This window comes from Triturus cristatus, chromosome 9 (genome assembly GCF_964204655.1).
Source record: "Triturus cristatus chromosome 9, aTriCri1.1, whole genome shotgun sequence".
NCBI lineage: Eukaryota > Metazoa > Chordata > Amphibia > Caudata > Salamandridae > Triturus > Triturus cristatus.
The window spans coordinates 735,981,652-736,001,463 of record NC_140592.1 but is presented as its reverse complement, the minus strand read 5'-3'; the positions used below and the strand labels follow the sequence as shown (position 1 = coordinate 736,001,463).

General features: G+C 45.1%; 1 protein-coding gene across 1 annotated transcript in view; it reads left to right on the top strand.

The window, feature by feature from the left end:
* Positions 1–13,969, top strand: part of RPS6KA4 (ribosomal protein S6 kinase A4) — a 173,048-nt gene extending 159,079 nt beyond the window's left edge. The window contains exon 17 of the mRNA XM_085625976.1: positions 12,488–13,969. Within this exon, the coding sequence (XP_085482102.1) occupies positions 12,488–12,721 (234 nt within the window). The 3' untranslated portion in view covers positions 12,722–13,969. The remainder of the gene's footprint in view (positions 1–12,487) is intronic.
* Positions 13,970–19,812: the final 5,843 nt, after the last annotated feature.

The window sequence follows — 19,812 nt, the reverse complement described above, 5'->3', positions numbered from 1 at the left end:
GCTTCCATTATTTTGACTAGGACCACAGCATGGCTCTGCTATGGTAGTTCTCAATTGTTTAATCTTGTCTGACCTGTGAGCCTTGTGAAAAACACTTTTTATTTATGGCTTCCTCAAGTTAGCTTCCATTCCGAGCTCCTTTGTCTGGTGTAGTGCTACTTCATCCCTCTCCTACCCATTAATCTACTCTCACCTCTGGCCAAAGGCCTTTTCAATTAAAACAATAGTAGCTAAAAGGTGTCATTTCCTGTCCTGGACAACTCTCATGTCCGCTCTTTTGAATGCTGGGTCTAGCCAGCAGAGTGTGTTGATTGAGTCTCGTGGAGGGTGCAGCTTTGGTCTGCTGTGGAAGAGCAGAGCATTTGCCTGCTTTGTTATTTCAAGAGCTTTGGCCTGGGGCCATGCAGGCATATTGCAGTGAACAATTTGACTACCCGAAACTTCTTTAAAGCTGGTCGTTATGTCTCTGGCGAGCTTGGCTGATTTCTGAGTGCTTAGACCAATCCTGCTGACCTTTTGCATTGCGGAGATATGACCTACAATCAGTCTTTCTCAGCATTAGATGATGCAAGTACACTGACCCCTGCCAGCATGCCTGTCACATTAAGGTTGGTTGCAGTGTCTCGGGCTAGCTTTACCAAATTCTTGGGAACAGGCCCGCCCTCCTGTCCCTTCCCATTGTGAAGCTATCACCCTCAAAGGTAGAAGGGTTTCCCCGTTTTGAATTTTGAGAGTGGGGTCACTGTAGGATTGTTTGCAAAAAGGCAAGCTGGAACTACTGAAAAATTGGTTAGAGTTGGCCAGGGAAATCTACCCCATTGGCTAAGGAGTGTCCAGGAGTCAACCACTAGCTTCTGCCAGGCATTAATGTGGCATGCCCAGGAACCCTCTTCAGAACACTTTCTGGGCCTGCGGAAGTTCAGAAGAGACCGGCCATGTGTGAGCTGAGAGGAGCCTGAAGGACTGAACCTGCCCCCACTTGTACCCACAACAAAGAAGTATACTCCAAGGGTCAGTTGGCTGACCTCTTATGTGCCTACAGGAATACAACCAGCTGCAAGAGGCCTTTTACCTGAAACACTCAGATGAACATTGGCAGCTGGATCTGAACTGGACTTTGCTGTTGACCTCTAATACCATGTAAGTCTCCAACCAGCAGTTTCATGGCGTCAAATTGATTTTAGCCTCATCACGCTCAAGTCGCTCAGCATGTCTGAAAAAACGACTAGGTCCCATTAGGCATTGGGTCTTAAAAGATTTAATTGAGGGATCACCCCAGCTCTAGAGTTCCAGTGGGATCAACCTGCTTCAAGTATCTATCTTTCAGCTCAATAAAGGTGTCTGCCTTCAGAGGTGGCATGCTAAAGGAGGATTTTCAAGTTCAAATAGTTTTATTAAGCATTTTTGAAATAAAAAAGGGTGACGTACATGAACGTTTGTAAATTGGTGATAATACAGAAGGATAAATGGAATGAGGAGTATGGTCCAAAGCTGGCAATAAAATTAGAAGTGCGTTTACATACTAAAAGTGACTAAATCCTTCTCTGTGTTGGGACCTGAAAACCTTTTCCAACTGTTTGGCTTCCAGACTTTCACCAGGATCAGACCAATTGTAGCCATCCTGATTTCCATCACGGTTGACCTCAAATCGCACCTAGGTCCCGGTCTACTGCTACCATAGACTATAATTGGTGGTTTGCATTTTTTGGTGCTACTTTCACTTAAATCTTTAAAAAATCATAACTCTAGTTCCTCTTATTGGATTTTAATCATTGTGGTCTTAATTTACTCATAAAACCTTTTCTCTTTATATAAAAAAAAATGTTTTATTGTGTTTTGTGACTTTTTTTTTTTTTTTACTGCTTATGCACTGCCTAAATATTTTACACATTGCCTTTGTTTGAAACCTGATTGCTTTGTGTTACATTACCATGGATTTAAACACAGGTTTATATTATTTAATTTGTGTAGTATTTATCAAGTTGTGGGCTTATCCCTTACGGTGGGCACGTGTCCACCCAAATAATCCACTTTCCCACAGAGCCCTTTGTTTTCTGGCAGAAGTTGCAAAATCATCTTGACTGGCAGGAAACCTACTACAAGTTCAATTTAATTGCATTTCTATAACACATTTGTTCAGTCTTGTGAGGTAGAAAGTCTAAATCCTTTTCTATAGCGCCTTTCTCACATCCTACGATTAGTTCTCTCACTTGCCTGGTAGGGTTTAGCAGTATTGACAGTTAAAGGCTATTTGGCTTCTCTCTCAGCCTTCATCCAGACTCCCTGTTTTTTTAGCTTGCATCTTGTGGCATGTTTTTAAAACGTTTTGGTGTCCTTGGTTCTTTCCACTCCATTCATTGTTCCGCAGTGGGATTTGAATCTTGTGATTAACTTCCCTCATGGCATCTCCCATCGAGGCTATGCACAGTTGCGTAGCTTAATTTCCTTATGTATAGACTGTACTGGTAGTGGTTATAACATTGGCTTGTTTAGCCCAAAAAAAACCCTGCAAGGCATTCATGTCCACTTCACTAGGGCCATAGCTCCTACCACACCTCTCTACACAGGCATTGCAGTAGCCTATATTTGCTGTGTGCTTTCATGGTCTTTCTTACACACTTTTGTCAACCATTACTACCTCATACCTTAGGAGCACAGTGATTGGTACTTTGGCAGCGCTGTGTTGAATGACCTTAGTTAATTGGCTCTTCTGAATCCCAACTCCTAGGACGGTACTGCTTTGGGAGTGATACAGTGGGGAATCTGCAGGACGAGATATCAGTCAGAAGAAAGTTTCCACATCCCCACCACCCTCCACCCTGCCCCCACGGCATCTGCCAGAGGGGCCCCCTTTTCTGGTTCACCACTAGGTAGGCCTTATGCTCCCACCACATCTACAACTTAGGAGGCTCCACGATCAGCTCTGTGCTCACATCCATCATCAACACATCCATCAAATGTGCAACCTTCCCTGTCAACTTGAAACACTCAGAAGTCGGCACTCTCCTGAAGAAACCATCAGCTGACCCATGCAAACTCAGCAGCTACCGACCCATCTCCCTACTACCTTCCCCGCCAAAGTCACTGGATGTAGTCCGCATCTCAACCAGTTCAGAGTCCAAGGAATGTGCCCCCCCAGTTTGCTACATCAACTACTTGAATCTGCTTGCCTTTCACCTAGCCCGGACAGCCAACTGGCAGATCATTCGGGGCAAGATACTCCTGATCAGGACAGACAACATGACTACCATGTATTACACACTTCTCAGCTCTTCATCTTGCTCAGCGGATCTGGCACAGAGCACTTCACTACAATATTCATATCACGACAGAGCATCTCCCAAGAGGTGAACAACGATTTTGTGGACCTGCTAAGCCAGATGCATCAACAAGCCCATGAGTGGGAATTCCACCCCCAGGTCCTTCATACGCATTTCCAACATCGGGGAACCCCATGGATAGAACTGTTCGCTACCCTGAAAAATGCGAAATGCCCAAACTTCGCCAGCAAGAACCCACATCCAGGGTCCATGGGCAATGCACTATGAATTAGTTGATCAGGGATATTTTCCTATGCTTTTTGCCCCTCCTGCTGTTTCTCTTTGTGGAGAAGAATCTCGGGTAAACATCACTAACCCTCATCCTAGTAATGCCAGCGTGTGTCAGACAGCCATAGTACACTCTACTCTTGGAATTGTCACTTAACCCTCAACCACCATGGGAGGCTTCCCTTCAGGCTAGACCTTCTCACACCAAGGTCAACCTGAGTTGCTTAGTCTTGTAATTTGAACCTTAGGTCTTAGAATTTGTGTACCTTCACCTTCTACAATATTGCATGTCCATCTTGAAGGAGGGCCAATGGCCCACATCATGGGCATGTTATGCTGCATAATGGGAGAAGTTCATACATTACTGCATTAAAAAAACGTGCATCCCTTAAAACCCATGGTCCAGGAGCCTGATGCACTTATAAAAGGCAGGCCTTGCGTACACCTCTACCTACAGTTAGCCATAGTTGCGGCCTATATGCAAAACAAAGAACACATGTTCAGGATCCCACTGTTCAGGACTGTTATGGAGGGCTTCATACCCACCAGAGTACCTCCTGCTGCTGTGTTGAACCTCAACATAGTCCTCACGAAACTCATGGGTCCACCCTTGGAACATATGCATTCTTGCCCACTACAGTTCCTCTCTTGGAAGGTAGCCTTCCTTTTAGCTATCACTTCACATAGGTGCATCAGCAAGCTGCAAAGCGCTCTCACTGCAAGAGCCCTTTATTGAGGCCCACAGGGATAAGGTGGTTCTTAGAACTCATTCTAGGTTCCTTCCTAAAGTGGTGTCACCCTTCCTTCCACCTTAACCAAACCATAGAGCTCCAGGTCTTCTTACCCCAGACGGATTCTGTTGCGGAAAGGCCCCTGCACAAATTAGATGTCGAGAGAGCCCTCATCTACTACATGGACAGGACCAAATAATTTGGTAAGTCAGACCAGCTCTTTGGCTCCTTTGCAAAGCCTCACACAGTTCATCTTCTCTCCAAGGCTGGCATAACCAGGTGGATTATCAAGTGTTGTTCAGATTTGTTACCACAAGGCAAATTGGGTTCTACACGCTCCACCTAGGGTGCACTCCACCTACAAGTGGCCTTCCTAAGGAACATCCCACTAGAACATCTTTAAGGCAGCCACCTAGGGAAGTTCACACACATATACCAAGTACTTTTGGGTGGCTATTGTAGCCTCTCAACAGGTTTTTGTTGTCCAAATGGTGTTAAGAACATTATGTTCGAGGCATATGAGCTGCAGATTACACAGTGTGCATAGATCGCCATCTGGTGTTGGGCCCGGATGTTTGCAGTTGTTTTTCCTCTTGGAAAGTCTTTGGAAGTCACGAGGTATGTGACTCCTCCTTTGGATCGTATTGCACATGGGCTTCGGCTCCATCCTCAGATAGTTTTTTTCCGCCATCGGGCTCTGATGTGATCTTCGCGCTCCGGTTCCGAACAAGTTTCCAGTTCTCCAATCGACAAGCAATCCTCACCCCTTTTCGCGGTATTGTTTTCGATCGCGATCCCCTCACTCGACGCGGCTCTCATGGATCAAGACCTTCGATTCCAGTCGTCGACGACTGCCTTCGGGCCTACCCAAGCTCCGGTCCTGGCTAATGGAAAGGACTCCCTTCAAGAAGTGCCCTCGCTGTGGGTCCAAATTCCCCCACACCGATCTTCACAAAGTATGCAACCACTGCCTCTCCCCTGAACACGAGGCTCGAGACTGTCCGGCGTGCAAATCCTTCCGGTCCAAGAAAACCATTCGAGACCGAAGGGTACGAAGAACTATGGCACACTCGTCGACTGCGATCCCAGACGACATCTTCGGAGAAGGCGTCGATGCTCTGGAAGGACAACACACTGAGGAGGGCCTCGTCAGCGCCTCCGAAGCTGACGATTCAGATGTGGAGGACATCGCTCCGGCACAGAGGGTCCTGAGTATCGAAATCCACCCCCCCACACCCTCGACGGCATCGAAAAAGGCTTCGGTCACGCCTTCGCCTCCTAGCCTAGGCACGACCAAGAATACTGCTTCCCACACCGCACCTTCGGGACCGGTAAAGAAGCTTATTAAGCCTTCCGGCGGCTCGGGCTCGAGCCAGCCTACCGTCTGTGCCGAGAAACACTCCTCCGCACTGACGGCGAAAAAGAAAATGGCCTCCTCCTCGGCACCGAGCTCCTTACCGAAGCAAAAAACACAAGGCCACCGACACCCATATCTCGAAGCCGAAAACCATCTCGGAGCCGAGTAATCAACCAGCCCTTTCGAAGCCGCATAGTGCAAAACAGCGCACTAGTGCAGACTCTTAAACCAAAAAACCTACGGCCCGACGCCTTTGGCACCGACTGACAGGCCACTCTCTGAAGAACTTTTTAAGCTTGATCCATTGCAAAAAACACTGGTCAAGGATCCTAAAACTGGACATTTGATGCTCAGCATCAAAAAGAGACAGCTGGACAAGCCTGCCCCAGCTCCACCTCCAAAGAGGAAAGACTTTGCTACTTCCCCTCTGAGAATACCTTCGCCCCCTCCTCCACCTCCACCACCTCCTTCTCCCCCCACCTCATCATTCCCCCACACCCTCGCCGGATGATGACAATGATGATGTCTATGATGACATAGGGGATGAGCCCCATGACCAACCTACAGGGGACCCCGCTCCCACAGGCTCCCCAGACCCATGGGACGACTATAACATTCCTGACATTCCTAATGTCCCGCAGGATGATCTCTACCCTTCGAGACCATCCCCACCAGAAGACTCATTGGGGTTCAACCACCTACTCCAGAGGGCAGCACACTACCACGGTGTGGACCTCCATACCGACCCCGTGGAGGAGTACTTCCTCCTTGATACTTTCGACACGACACACAGGGCCACCTCCATCCTGCCCATGCTCAAAGGAGTTATCAAGCACGTGCCGGAGGTCTTTAAAGATCCAGTCAGAGCTAGGGTCATCAACCCTCGCATAGACGAAAAATATAAGGCCACCCCTACAGATCCCGCCCTCATCAGAGGGCCAGCACCACTAGATTACCTAGTAGTGTCTACAGCACGAAAGCGAGCAAACTCCCAAGCATCAGGCGAAGCACCACCACCTGATAGAGTCGAAACTCTTGGACACATCCGGCAAGCGCACTGCATCCCAGGCTGCCAACATATGGCGCATCGCAAATACACAAGCGCTTCTGGCAAGATACGACAGGGCCCATTATGACGAACTAGAAGCCATAATGCAACACCTCCCTGACAAATCTAAAAATAGAGCCAATGAGCTTATTCAGGAGGGCAAAACCATCACCAATACCTCCATGCGCTGTGCCCTAGATGCAGCTCACACCGCCTCTAGGGCAATTAACACCAGCATCCTCCTCCGTCGCCACGCCTGGCTAAGGATTTCAGGTTTCAAACCAGAGGTGCAAGCCTCCAGCCTGAACCTCCCTTTTGACCAAGAACATCTGTTCGGCCCAAAAGTAGATGAGGCCCTGGAAAAAATGAAGAAAGACACAGATACGGGGAAATCTATGGGAGCCTTACAATCACACACTCCCAGGCGCTTGTTTCGCCGCTCTTCCTTTCGAAGCACATCCAGAGGCTACTCCTCAGACACCACTTCCACTTCCTATAAAGCCCCTACCCAATCCACCTTTACAAGGGGTTACCAAAGAGGCGGCTACAGAGGCAACAATAATAAAGGCAGAGGCAAGACAAACACCTCCCGCTCTGCCTCCACCCCTGCCCAATGACTTCCCTCCATTCCCCCTAGACCATCCCACTCCGGTCGGGGGCAGACTCCACAATTTCCTTACTGTCTGGACTACCATCACCTCAGACAAATGGGCAACACAAATAATTCGGTCAGGCTATTGCCTCAAACTAACATCTACCCCCCCAAACATTCCACCCAAACATCGCCCAATGTCACAGGAACATTTAACACTACTAAAGCAGGAGGTAATCTCCCTCCTACAAAAGGGGCAATAGAACTAGTTCCTGTCAACCAACACAATATAGGGGTTTACTCCCTATATTTTCTCATGCCAAAAAGGGACGACACGCTACGGCCCATCCTAGACCTCAGGCCCCTGAACCAATATATCCATTCAGACCATTTTCACATGGTCACACTCCAGCAGGTACTTCCCCTGCTCTCCCAAAACGATTTCCTGGCCACTTTAGACCTCAAAGACGCCTATTTCCATATTCCTGTTCACAACGCTCACAGGAAGCTCCTCAGATTTGTGGTGGACGGCCAACACTATCAATTCAAAGTGCTCCCATTCGGAGTCACCAGGATAACAAGCATTCAGGCTCTACGCGCCAAATTTCTGCCACAACACTCTCTTCCAGCTCGAGTGTTCATGCAACTAATAGGGATGATTTCCTCTTGCATATTCATAGTACCTCACGCAAGACTCCAAATGCGTCCTCTCCAAGAGTGCTTAGTGTGCCAATGGAACCAGGCCCAGGGTCAACTGACAGATCTGGTGTTGGTAGACGGTTGTACCCATCGCTCTCTGCAGTGGTGGACCACCAAAAACCTTTCCAAAGGGCGACCGTTCCTGGACCCGGTTCCTCAGATAGTACTAACAGCGGACGCATCGCTCTCCGGCTGGGGAGCTCACCTACTACATCACACCATGCAGGGCAGGTGGACACCTCAACAAAAGTTACTCCACATTAACCATCTGGAGTTACTAGCCATATTTTTAGCCCTAAAATCTTTTCAAACACAAATCTCAGGCAAGGCAGTCCTAGTCCGCACAGACAACATGACAGCCATGTACTATATACAAAAGCAAGGAGGCACGCTCTCTCAGCTAGCACAGAGCATATGGAGATGGGCCATACCCCGAAAAATCTTTCTCCTAGCCCAACATGTCCCAGGAGTCCAAAACACTACAGCAGATCTCCTGAGCAGACAAACTCAACAGATCCACGAGTGGGAACTCCATCCACAAGTTCTTCACCCGTACTTTCAAATGTGGGGGCATCCACAGATAGACCTCTTCGCCACCCAAGAAAACGCCAAATGCCCAAGCTTCGCTGCCAGGTGTCCACACCCATTGTCCAAAGGCAATGCGATATGGACGAACTGGTCAGGCACATTTGTGTACGCTTTTCCGCTTCTCCCACTCATTCCATTAGTGGTGCGCAAACTACAACACCATTCCCTCACACTAATCCTAGTAACTCCGACTTGGGCCAGACAACCGTGGTACACCACACTGCTGGAACTATCAGTAGTACCGCACCAAAAGCTACACCTCTCTCCACACCTCTTCACCCAGAACCATGGAGAGATCAGACACCCAGACCCAGTTCAGCTCAACCTTGCAATCTGGCTCATGAAATCCTAGAATTCAGATATCTAAATCTCCCCCCAGACTGTATGAACATCATTAGAGAAGCTAGACGTCCTACCACTAGAGCTTGCTACGCAGCCAAGTGGAAACGATTTGTAGTCTATTGTCACAGCAATAACTTCAATCCCTTAGATGTGTCCATTCAACACATCATATGCTATTTACTACACTTACAGAGATGCAATCTAGCCTACACGTCTATTCGACTGCACCTTGCAGCCATAGCAGCCTACCTACAAAACAAGCAGCACCTATCACTCTTTAAAGTACCTGCCATAAAAGCCTTCATGGAAGGCCTCAAAAGAATAATTCCCCCCAGAGTGCCACCCTCACCTGTGTGGAACCTAAACATCGTTCTCTCCAGACTATTGGGGCCTCCCTTTGAAATTCTACACAAATGTGAACTTCAATTCCTAACATGGAAAACTGCTTTTCTAGTAGCCATCACTTCCTCAGAAGAGTCAGTGAAATACAAGCACTCCCCATTCAAGAACCTTTTCTGCAAATGCACCATAATAAGGTTGTTCTCCGTACTAATCCAAAATTCCTCCCTAAAGTCATTTCTCCCTTTCACCTAAACCAATCTGTGGAACTACCCGTATTCTTCTCGCAACCACAAACCGTTGCAGAAAGAGCTCTCCACACACTAGATGTAAAACGAGCCTTACTCTACTACATCGAGAGAACACAACCTTTTCGCAAAACCAAACAACTGTTTGTTTCCTTCTCACCACCACATGAAGGCAACCCCATCTCCAAATCGGGGATAGCTAGGTGGATTGTCAAATGCATTCAGATTTTCTACCACAAAGCAAAACAAACGCTATCCGCTCCCCCTAAAGCCCACTCTACACGTAAGATAGGGGCTTCCATGGCATTCTTAGGGAACATCCCCTTAGATGATATCTGCAAAGCAGCTACATGGTCAACACCGCACACTTTCACTAAACACTATTGTGTAGATGTGCAACCTAAGCAACAAGCTAGTGTGGGCCAGGCTGTACTTAAGACATTGTTTCAAACCACTGCAACAGATACTGGTGGTCGCCGCTAAGGGTGGGTACTGCTATATAATCTATGCACCGTGTGTAATCTGCAGCTCATATGCCTCGAACGGCAAATGCTACTTACCAGTATGCATCAGTTCTTGGCATGTAGAGCTGCAGATCTACACACGCCCACCCGCCTCCCCGGCTACCTTTATCTGTTCCAGTTTATCTTACTTCGATACAACACACATGGGCATCTTCACTGTTTCTTACTACGCTCCATCATTTCCCTGCTGGCGAAAAACAATCTGAGGATGGAGCCAAAGCCCATGCCCAATACGATCCAAAGGAGGAGTCACATACCTTGTGAACTAAGAAGGCAATGCGGCACACCACCAAAGTTTAGTAATATCCTGAGTTGACCATTTCCTCAGGTAATGTCCATTGGTTGTAGAGTTCATGAAAAGATACACTTCATTGTCCGTTCTTGATAAAGTTGTTATGACATACCTTGTGACTTCCAAAGACTTTCCAAGAGGAAAAACAACTGCAAACATCCTGGCCCAACACCAGATGGCGATCTATGTACAATGTGTAGATCTGCAGCACTACATGCCAAGAACAGATGCATACTGGTAAGTAGCATTTGCCTTCAGCCATCTATATCATCCATACACTAGCCATTGCTTTCTGGAGAGTACTGCTAGACAGTCTGTTTAGCATGTGTATCTATAGCCACACATGTTATGAATGGACAATGCTATTTACCTATAAGAATCTGGTTGTAGCTTGTAATGCTGTAGATTCTCATGTGCCGACACTCCTTAGCGGAAGTGTGTGCCTTGTGCAGATCTCCTACCTTACCACTGTTTCATTGTACATTGAGCTTGTTGTACCATACCTTTCGTTCACACTTCATACATACTCTTACTCACTGTGCGAAAAAAAACACCAAAGATAGAGTCTGTGCCCAAGTGCAATATTCAACAAGAGAAGTCACTACATATCTCATGATTCGAAAGAATTCTTTGAAGAAAAACAACTTGCAAACTGTCAATCCCAACACTAGATGGCAGGAGTATGCAAGCATGTGAATCTACAGCACTACACACTATGAAAAGATATTTCCAGGGTAAGTAGCATTACCTTCTGGTGGATATATAATCTTCCCACAGATTACGCACCTCCTTCCCTTCTCCCATGATTAACTAGTGCTGTAAACAATAAAATCCCAAGGTATGAACCCATGTTATGTGCTATTATTGTTGCTGTCATTAATGCCTTCTTGATATGTATTGAGGAGGTGAAGAAAAAGTACTAGTAAAGGATGCCACCATGCGGATTGCCACCTCCTATAGTCCCGAGTCATCACACGAGGCAGATGGAGTTGTGGCTGAAGCCACAATGTACTACCTGGTGCAGCTGGAAAACATTTTGTCGGAAATAGTTTCTGGACAGGTTGGGCGCCTTGAGTTATAATCTGTGGGAAAGTCATTTTATCCACCAGAAATATTGTTATGGAAAGAAAGTAACTTTCTTTGCACACAAAATTCATCATATTAAAATGCACAAAATTATTTGAGAATTGCACAAAATAAATTAGAAAGGTTCTGTTATCAAAATTGGTGCAAGTATTTAAAACTGATTGCACAATAATATTTTTTTAAAGGCCACAGCTTTATTTCAGAAATATGTTACATTATTTCTAAGTATATCACGAAATCCTTTTTAAAAATGCACATTTTCCTAAAGTGGCGTACCTTTCTTTTATAAAATGTATGCAGTTATTTTAATGCCATATCCTAAATTCTGATCTAAGATTATTTCCAAAGTTATTTATTTTTATATCCCTTTTAAAAATGATAACCTCTCTAAAACATATTTAGAATACTTTAAGTAGCATGTAAGATTACTTAAGGAAATAGTCATTTTTTTAAATTTCAAATCCAAAACACATATTCTGAAACAGAGCAACCATCTCCGGAAGTAGCAAATGCTATATTGTCGGTTGGAATAGCGGGTGGTACTTTCTGAAGCAGAGAAAATATGACTTTAGATTCTGGATTTTAAGAGGATTCATAGGGATTATGATTTTTGAATGATACTCTTCTGAAGTTTATCCCTGATGAAGTCCTAATAATGGACAAAACATGTTGGCTGGGCTGATCCAATAATCCCTAGCATATCCTATCCCTTCTTTTTCCCTGTGTTCTCTCCTCGCTTTCTCTATCTGTGCTCTCTGCATAAGTAAGCTTGCTTTCTCCATCTGTCTTGTGCCCACCAGTGCAAAAATGGTCAATTTCTCTTTCAAAGTGCCTCTTTTAACACACTCACACTTGCATACGCACATCTCCATGGCTCCACTTGCTTGTATATACACACATACACTCCCTTTACCATGCTTTGTTTCTCTCTTAATGTTCCATATGCAACACTCCTCTGCTCTTCTTCCTGGGGCACACTTGTATTCCCTTCCACCCCATTCTGTCTTCCACTCGCCCTCATACTCATTGACTCCCTCTCCCACGTTCATTCTCCTTGAAGTTTCTCACTCAGTCTCATCTTCTCTCTCTGCAGGCCTTCAACAAGGGTAAGCGTGAGGGGTTCTTTCTGAAGAGTGTGGACAATGCGCCCTTGGCCAAACGGCGAAAGTTAAAAATGTCCAGCACTGGCGTGGAAACCCGACGCAGTTCCAGTGGCAGCTCTTCTTCTACTTCCTCATCATCCTCCTCTTCCAAGCCTGTACCCACCCGCTCACCAAAGTCCAAGGCACTACCCAAAAAGACTGAAAGCCTCTTCCCACCCTCCTAGCGGCTTCCTTTGTTGAACACTATTTATTTTGGTTTATCCTCCTCCAGCAGACATTTTGTTTGAGGCGGGGAGGCACAGGCCGTCCATGGCAGCTGCTGCTTGCCGACATGAACAATTATTGGTATTGTTATTTTTGATTTGATGTTTAAAAGTAAGCTGCATTTTTTGGGGGAGAGCTGGTGCGGTGCAGGGGTAAATTGCAGCCAGCAGTTTGTTAGAGAATTGGGGTCATTTTATTTTTTGTATGCGCTTCCTCATCCTGCTCGCACATCTCTCGCCCAACAAAGTGAGAGACCTATGAGTGGGAAGTCAGGCGCCATTTTGTGTTAATATGGTCTGACCAAGCTATAAAAGGCTCCGGGTGAGGTGGTTCTACACCAACAATTGGAGGCTTAAAGGAGGTTTGCTGTTTAGGTACTTTTAGGTCCTGCTGGCCTGGCCTTTCAACAGAACTCCGACTTCGAATTTGATGCCAAGGAAAGTCTATCTAATGTCTTGTGTTTTTCTAGCTGCGCTGACGTCAAGTTATGTTTGGCTGATTATCGCATTTGATGTCACCGGGTCTACAGTTTTTTCAAATTTCCAGCATCTTTTTCCTGTTTGTAGATAATAAATAACGGTTGACCCTCCCCCCCCCCCCCCCTTTCAGCCGACAAATCACCCCAAACCACCAGATCAGTGGTGCCGCATTAATCATGTTGTCACATCCCCTAACCATGTCATGGTGCTGGAGTAATGCTACCGGTGAAGACATTGCTGATGAATGATGTGGGTTAGGAGCAGGCAAGGAGGGCCCAGGGGTGTAGGGTCCCTGATATATTTTTGAAGTGTGAGCTTTTTCTGTCTTTCTTGTGAAAGCCAGGAGTAAGTGGTTTTTAAGGGAGTAAAAAAATGATGGTTCTCAACTGCCGTATTTTTTAGAGACGTAAAAATATATTTTAATTTCAAAATAATGTTTTTTTTAATTGTAATGCTTACTTTTACGCCATTGGCGATTCACGTAAATTAAAATATGTTTTTTATATCAAAGGATCTCTTAAGATCGGCAGCAAAAAATAGCACAAAGATGGTGTTTTGGCTACCACGGATCAGATCACCTCAGTGGAGAAGTTAAGGTTAAAGCAGGAGAAAGTTTCCCCTGCATTGCCTAAGCTTCATTTTTATGCTGTTGGTATTGCTGTTTTCTTATTTATTGTTCACTGTAAATGTTTGATTTTAGTTAGTAAAAGAGACTGTTGCTTTCCTTTTATGCGGGAAAGGGTGCTTTTTGTGAACGTTCGAAGAAACAAAACAAAATGCTACAGTTAAAATTATCAGTGCGTATGTTTGATAGTGTGACTAGGGTTGTGGTGTTCCATACATATTATAGTCTATGGAAAGAACAGTATGTGAGGCCAAGACTGGTCAAGCTCCTCGGAGCTCTCCATGAGCTTAATGGCTGTTTTAGAACGGAAGAGTCTGGAATGATGAGGTAGTTCTCATTTTTGATTTGCAACTGAGGAATCATAAATTGCCAGGGAGGCTTGCAGGATGCTGGTGATAAGACCGCTTGTGTTTGACACAGAATAATGTAGGGTCAGTCAGACCCCACTCGTAGGATTTAATAGCGTTTTCCCTCAAGCTACCAAAGAACAGACCTAGAATATTAATTTCTGCCTAAAATTCACATTTCTTTGCTTCATATTTATTTTCTTCTTGATATTTGGGGTTGATTTAGAGGCTGAGATTTCTGGAGGAAGTAGCTTGGGGCTCCAAAGAATTTTAACATACTGGAATCCCATCTAGATTAGTAACCCCCCCCCCCCGAAACCAATGTTATTCCTCTTGAGAGCTAGACAGTCTACTGGTTTTCTCAAACCGTGTCTCTGTGACAATCCCACCTTTCTACCTTTCTCGCACCATTCTTTAATTTAGACCAAACGGATGCCCCACTGTAGGAGTGTAATCAACAGTTTCAGAGATTTCCATCTCTGCTTTAATTTCCATAAATGGATACTATGTTGAATGGCCCAGATAAGCAGCTCTATGGGAGGGAAAATAAGATTGATTTGCATTACGTCCCTGCAGGCTCTTTAATAATATGTTCTCCACATTCGAGCAGACATTTCTTTGAGTCAAGGTTCTGCAGATTTAAGTTGAGAACTTCTGCAGAACGAACCCCCCTGCTTTTCTCAGGCGCATTGAGTTTGCACATATTGAAACTGATGCTGGTCAATAATGGAGACCATTCACTTTTATGAGACTTTAGATCTTTGGTTTACATGGAGTCAATTGGAAAATATTATGAGTGGTTGGATCAAAAGATCTGCTGGTGAAATAGTAATAGATCAAACATGCTTCGTAGGATGGCGCTATTACCCATTGTGTCACGAAAGTTGCATGTACCAGAGTCTTTCTTTGCTAGACATTTTAAGGGTGTACAACCAAGCTCAGAAGGACGGGATTTCTAGACTGAGAGGGCTCGGCTGCCTACCTGTACTTTCTTAAATTTAGGTATGACAAGTAGGTTGGTGTTAGGAGAGCACTATTAGCACACTAGTGTATATCCTAAAAACAGGGCGTTACCATAATGCAGGTGACCGAGTATAGAGGCTTGAACTACTAGCGGGCACCAGTGAGATGGAAGTAATGGGGGAGTTTACGTAGAAGATGCATCAGGGCAAACATGTAGAGAATAGCTTGTTTGCATGCACCATTGAGTGAAATATTTGTATCTAAGTATAAGCCAAGATTTCGGACTGCCGGTAAATTCGTTGGAGTAGGATTGCTAGGTAGTGGCCAGAAATCAGAAGGTAATGGAGTTGGCGGGTACCTGTAGAACACTTATGGATCTCTGTTCTTTTCACTGTTTAATTTTAGGGCATTGTCACCTACCCCTAGAGGAAAGGTGAAGGAGTTCAGCTTACAACACTTGAGGCTCAGGAACTATTATGGCTGTCATTGGAACCTGATGAAAAACGTCTGCCTTGGGAACATGCTAGTCCTTTTTAGGTCTCGCCTGACCCAGCGCATGCGCTGGTCTGGCGAGACTTATTGAGAGGGCTCCAAAAAGTGCTACCAGGCCAGCCTGGAGCTACAGTGCATGAGCGCGGGCGCGCGCCACGCTTTACCGCGATTACTTTCACTTTAGCGCCCGCACGGCCGCTTTGATGTTTGATGTTTGATCGCGATCACTTTTACTTTCGCGGCCGCACGGCCGCTTTGCATAGCCAATAGGTCTCACTTTTGGGACCTTATAAGTATTTCGATATGCAACTGTTGCATGGCTAAACACTTATAAGGTCCTAAAGGCGAGACATATTGGCTATTCCAGTGCTTGTTCAGATTTCTGCTCAGTATGGCAAGCCGAGCAATGTGCATCAAACATGTCCATGGAGGCTGAACACTCGCAAAAGCACCTGTTTACTGGGAGAATGTAAATGGCGGGCCAAGAGGAAGGGTGTTTATGGTCATTCAAACTGTGATTGCAGAGCACACCAAGAAGAAGATAATTTCCCTTTGATTAGCACTGTTTCAAGATCCTCGAGTCACCGTAAATGACAGGTCTCAGATGTGACATAATATGGAACTTGACCAAGAGACAGTGGACGTTGTGCCATCCAGGGGAGTTCATCTGTATTGCCAAGCGATATACCAATTATTGTAGTCAAAAGGCGATGGTCGCTGCTCCTCTGAGTAACCAAGGGAATGAACGTGCAGTAGACACACAGAACCACTTTGGTGACCCACTCAAAGCCGGTATGATAGTTCACTGGTGTAATGTGTTCGCTGTAAATAGTTGTGCATGCAACATGAACTTCACAGGTTTAAATCCCACAAGGCTAACTATACCTTTTATCCTTCTGAGTTACATGAAATGAGAATCCTTGAGTTGGCTGATACTAACATGAAGCCTTAAGAGACCACTCTGTTTGTAGGGGACGCCATGTACTTTTCCCATGGAATTATTTTTAAAGATGGAGGTAAGAATATTCACTTCTGCTTCCTGGTAAAAGTGGTAGTGATCAGAGTAAAGGAATGATTTTGGATTGAGACATGGGCTAATCTTCTCCCAACGAGTCACCCTATGCCCAGCCCTAATCCTAAACAAAAACAGATTGTCAGTGGCTGCAAACAAGATAAATTGGGGACAGGATCATGAGTCTCCTCTGCCTGGACCTGCAGTAGAAGTCTGAATTGTGCACTTTAGCATTCATGTGTTTCTGACCTCTCAGCCAATCTAGGGTAATTGTGATGCCTACAATCAGGAGAACACTCATATGAACTGCAGACACTGCACACCCGGCCCCTTGTTCAAAGTACCATGCTAATTCTGAAGATCTGGAATCATCACAAGGCATTGATGCATGCACATAGTAAACTCTAGGTGGTGTTGACTATGTCGCTTTAATTTGCCATATGTTGTTTTTTCCCCAACTGTTAGACTGCTTGTGGTACTCCACCAGACTTAAGGCTGTGCCGCAACTACTAGTGCAAAAATAACCCCATAAAATAACACTACTCAAAAGCAGGCAGAAACCACTTGAGGTCTTCATTAAAACCAACGGGAAGCAACCTAATTCACGATCACTAACAAGATCGCTTTGCTGTTGAAAATGCTGCTGCATGACCCCGAGGTTTTCTGTGTATACTGATATGACAGTAAAAATATTTCATAAAAAGGTGGGGGGAGGGGGAGCTTGCCAGCTTGCAATCTCACTGCAGAGGTCATTTTAATGAACATAGCACTGGTGTTGTCTTTATTTACATGATTGTGCATTAAACTGTTTTTGGTCAACTCTGTAGGTCAGTATCCATAGCGGAAGCATTATTAATATTGTGTCACACAGTGCTGATAAGTACTAGGACCTCCGCGTGCATGTTTTTTTGCTGTTATTATTGCTGCAGTGTACCAATAGGCAGCACCCAAATGCATTCTAAAACATGCTGTAATACCACATCACTCCTGTTGTTTGTTTTACCACTGCCTATATGATAACTTTTAAATGCCAGGGCTACTGTGAAAACCCGATGCACTTATCGCATTACCACATCAAGATAATCTTCTTCGAATTAATCCTAGACTCTAAATTAGGGTGAAGCAAAACTGGTCAACTTGTCTTTTGTTCAGTTAATACCTTTGTTCTCCACTCAGTACTTGAAATGTATTGTGTGTGTCCTCACAGTCCCAATAAAAACCCAGTCAGGTCTGCCCTATAAGCTTCTACCAGGCTTATATCTTATATGTTTCAGATCAAACATATAATATGAGCTGGTACTTGCTCTCTGAAGATCAGAGAGCTAGTACCATCTCTTGTTGAATGTTTGATCTTCAGAGAGGTAGTACCAGTTCATATTGAATGTTTGATCTTCAGAGATCTAGTACCAGTTCATATTATATGTTTGATCTTCAGAGAGGTAGTACCAGTTCATATTATGTGTTTGATCTTCAGAGATCTAGTACCAGTTCATATTGAATGTTTGATCTTCAGAGATCTAGTACCAGTTCATATTATATGTTTGATCTTCAGAGAGCTAGTACCAGTTCATATTATATGTTTGATCTTCTGAGAGCTAGTACCAGTTTATATTATGTTTGATCTTCAGAGAGCTAGTACCACTTCATATTATATGTTTGATCTTCAGAGAGATAGTACCAGTTATGAGCATCTCATCATGTAATTCTGGATCACCAGGTCCTCCTATGGCTACCATTTGCCTACAGTGCTGGTAACTGGTTATCTTGTCTTGATTTTGGTCCGTGATCTCCCACATAAAGGCCTTGGAAAAGCTTGTAGGGCAGACCCTTTTTTTTGAGGCAAACAAGTGTTGACCTACCCGGTGTGAATCGCTTTGTTTGTGTACCCAAGGACAAAACATTAGTTAATGAAAATGCAAAACCCCGAACAAACAACAAACAAATTCAACTATGACAGCTCAAAAGATGCTTTCGCACCATACGAGAGGTTACATAGAACAAAATTGCAAATATTGAAAGCATAACCTAGCCAATAATGTATTAAGAGGTGCTTAATCCTTCAGCATCAGAGGTACTCAGTATGGTTTCAAAGGCACAGGAGTTGATATTGAAACTCCCCATAAAAAGCAAACCCGATGTAGCTGTGTCCCAAGCAAGTTTTGAGAGGGTCAATATCACACTTGGGCACCGTTCACGAGTGAGACATCAGTGCATCGTAGTGAGGGTGTCAGTGGGCAGCGGGAGCATCCTGTACTCTCTCCATGCTCCTGGAGGGGGCCGACCGGAGGCTGAGACCGGGGTGCACCTGCCACTCAATCTACATGTGATTTTTGCCAGCAAGATTTTCTAGCCAGTAAGTTCTGGTCTGGTGTTCTAACACTATGGAGGTCCAGGTGTGGAAACACTGGGCCAGTTGTAATTCAGCAGAGCAGCATCCCGCCCACGGGTACCACTCCACCAGAGTCATAACCAGGCCCTTAGTGTTCTGAGAGTGATAACACTAGGCCAGTTGTAATCCAGCAGAGCAGCATCCCGTCCAAGGGTACCGCTCCACCAGAGTCCTAATCCGGCCCTTAGTGTTCAGCGAATGTGCTCTAAATTAATTTCCTTCTAAAATAGCTTATAGGGCTTTTTTTTCAAAATAAGGGCTCAAGAAAAGCTTTAGGTCTGGCTTTTCAAGCTGCTCAGGGTACATCTAGTAAGCAGAAAGTTTGTGTTCATCACCCAGGACAGCCACTGGTGACGTGGACCGGTTTCTGGGAGAAGGATAAGAGTGCTGTCTGGCTTGTTGGGGATTCAAAATAGATGAAAAACTGGAGGACAAGAGGGAGCTCTACCAGAGCACCCCAAAAGCAGTTTAAAGAGGATATTTTATAAGCAGGAGTGGTCTTTTTTTTTTAACTTGTAAATGCAAAGGGTTTTGTGGGTGAAGCCATATTCGTGGGTAGGGAGACACGGGTGCGTGGGGCTAGTATGTTTAAGAGATGCAGGCCAAGGCCCTTTTTTATGCATTCATTGATATTCTCATAGTGCTGTGTGTGGACAGGATGTGTTTTTTAGTGGGTGGTTCTTGAGGAGAACCTGGGCCACAGTAAATAATCCAGTGTTTAATTTGTTAAAACAATAAGTGCCG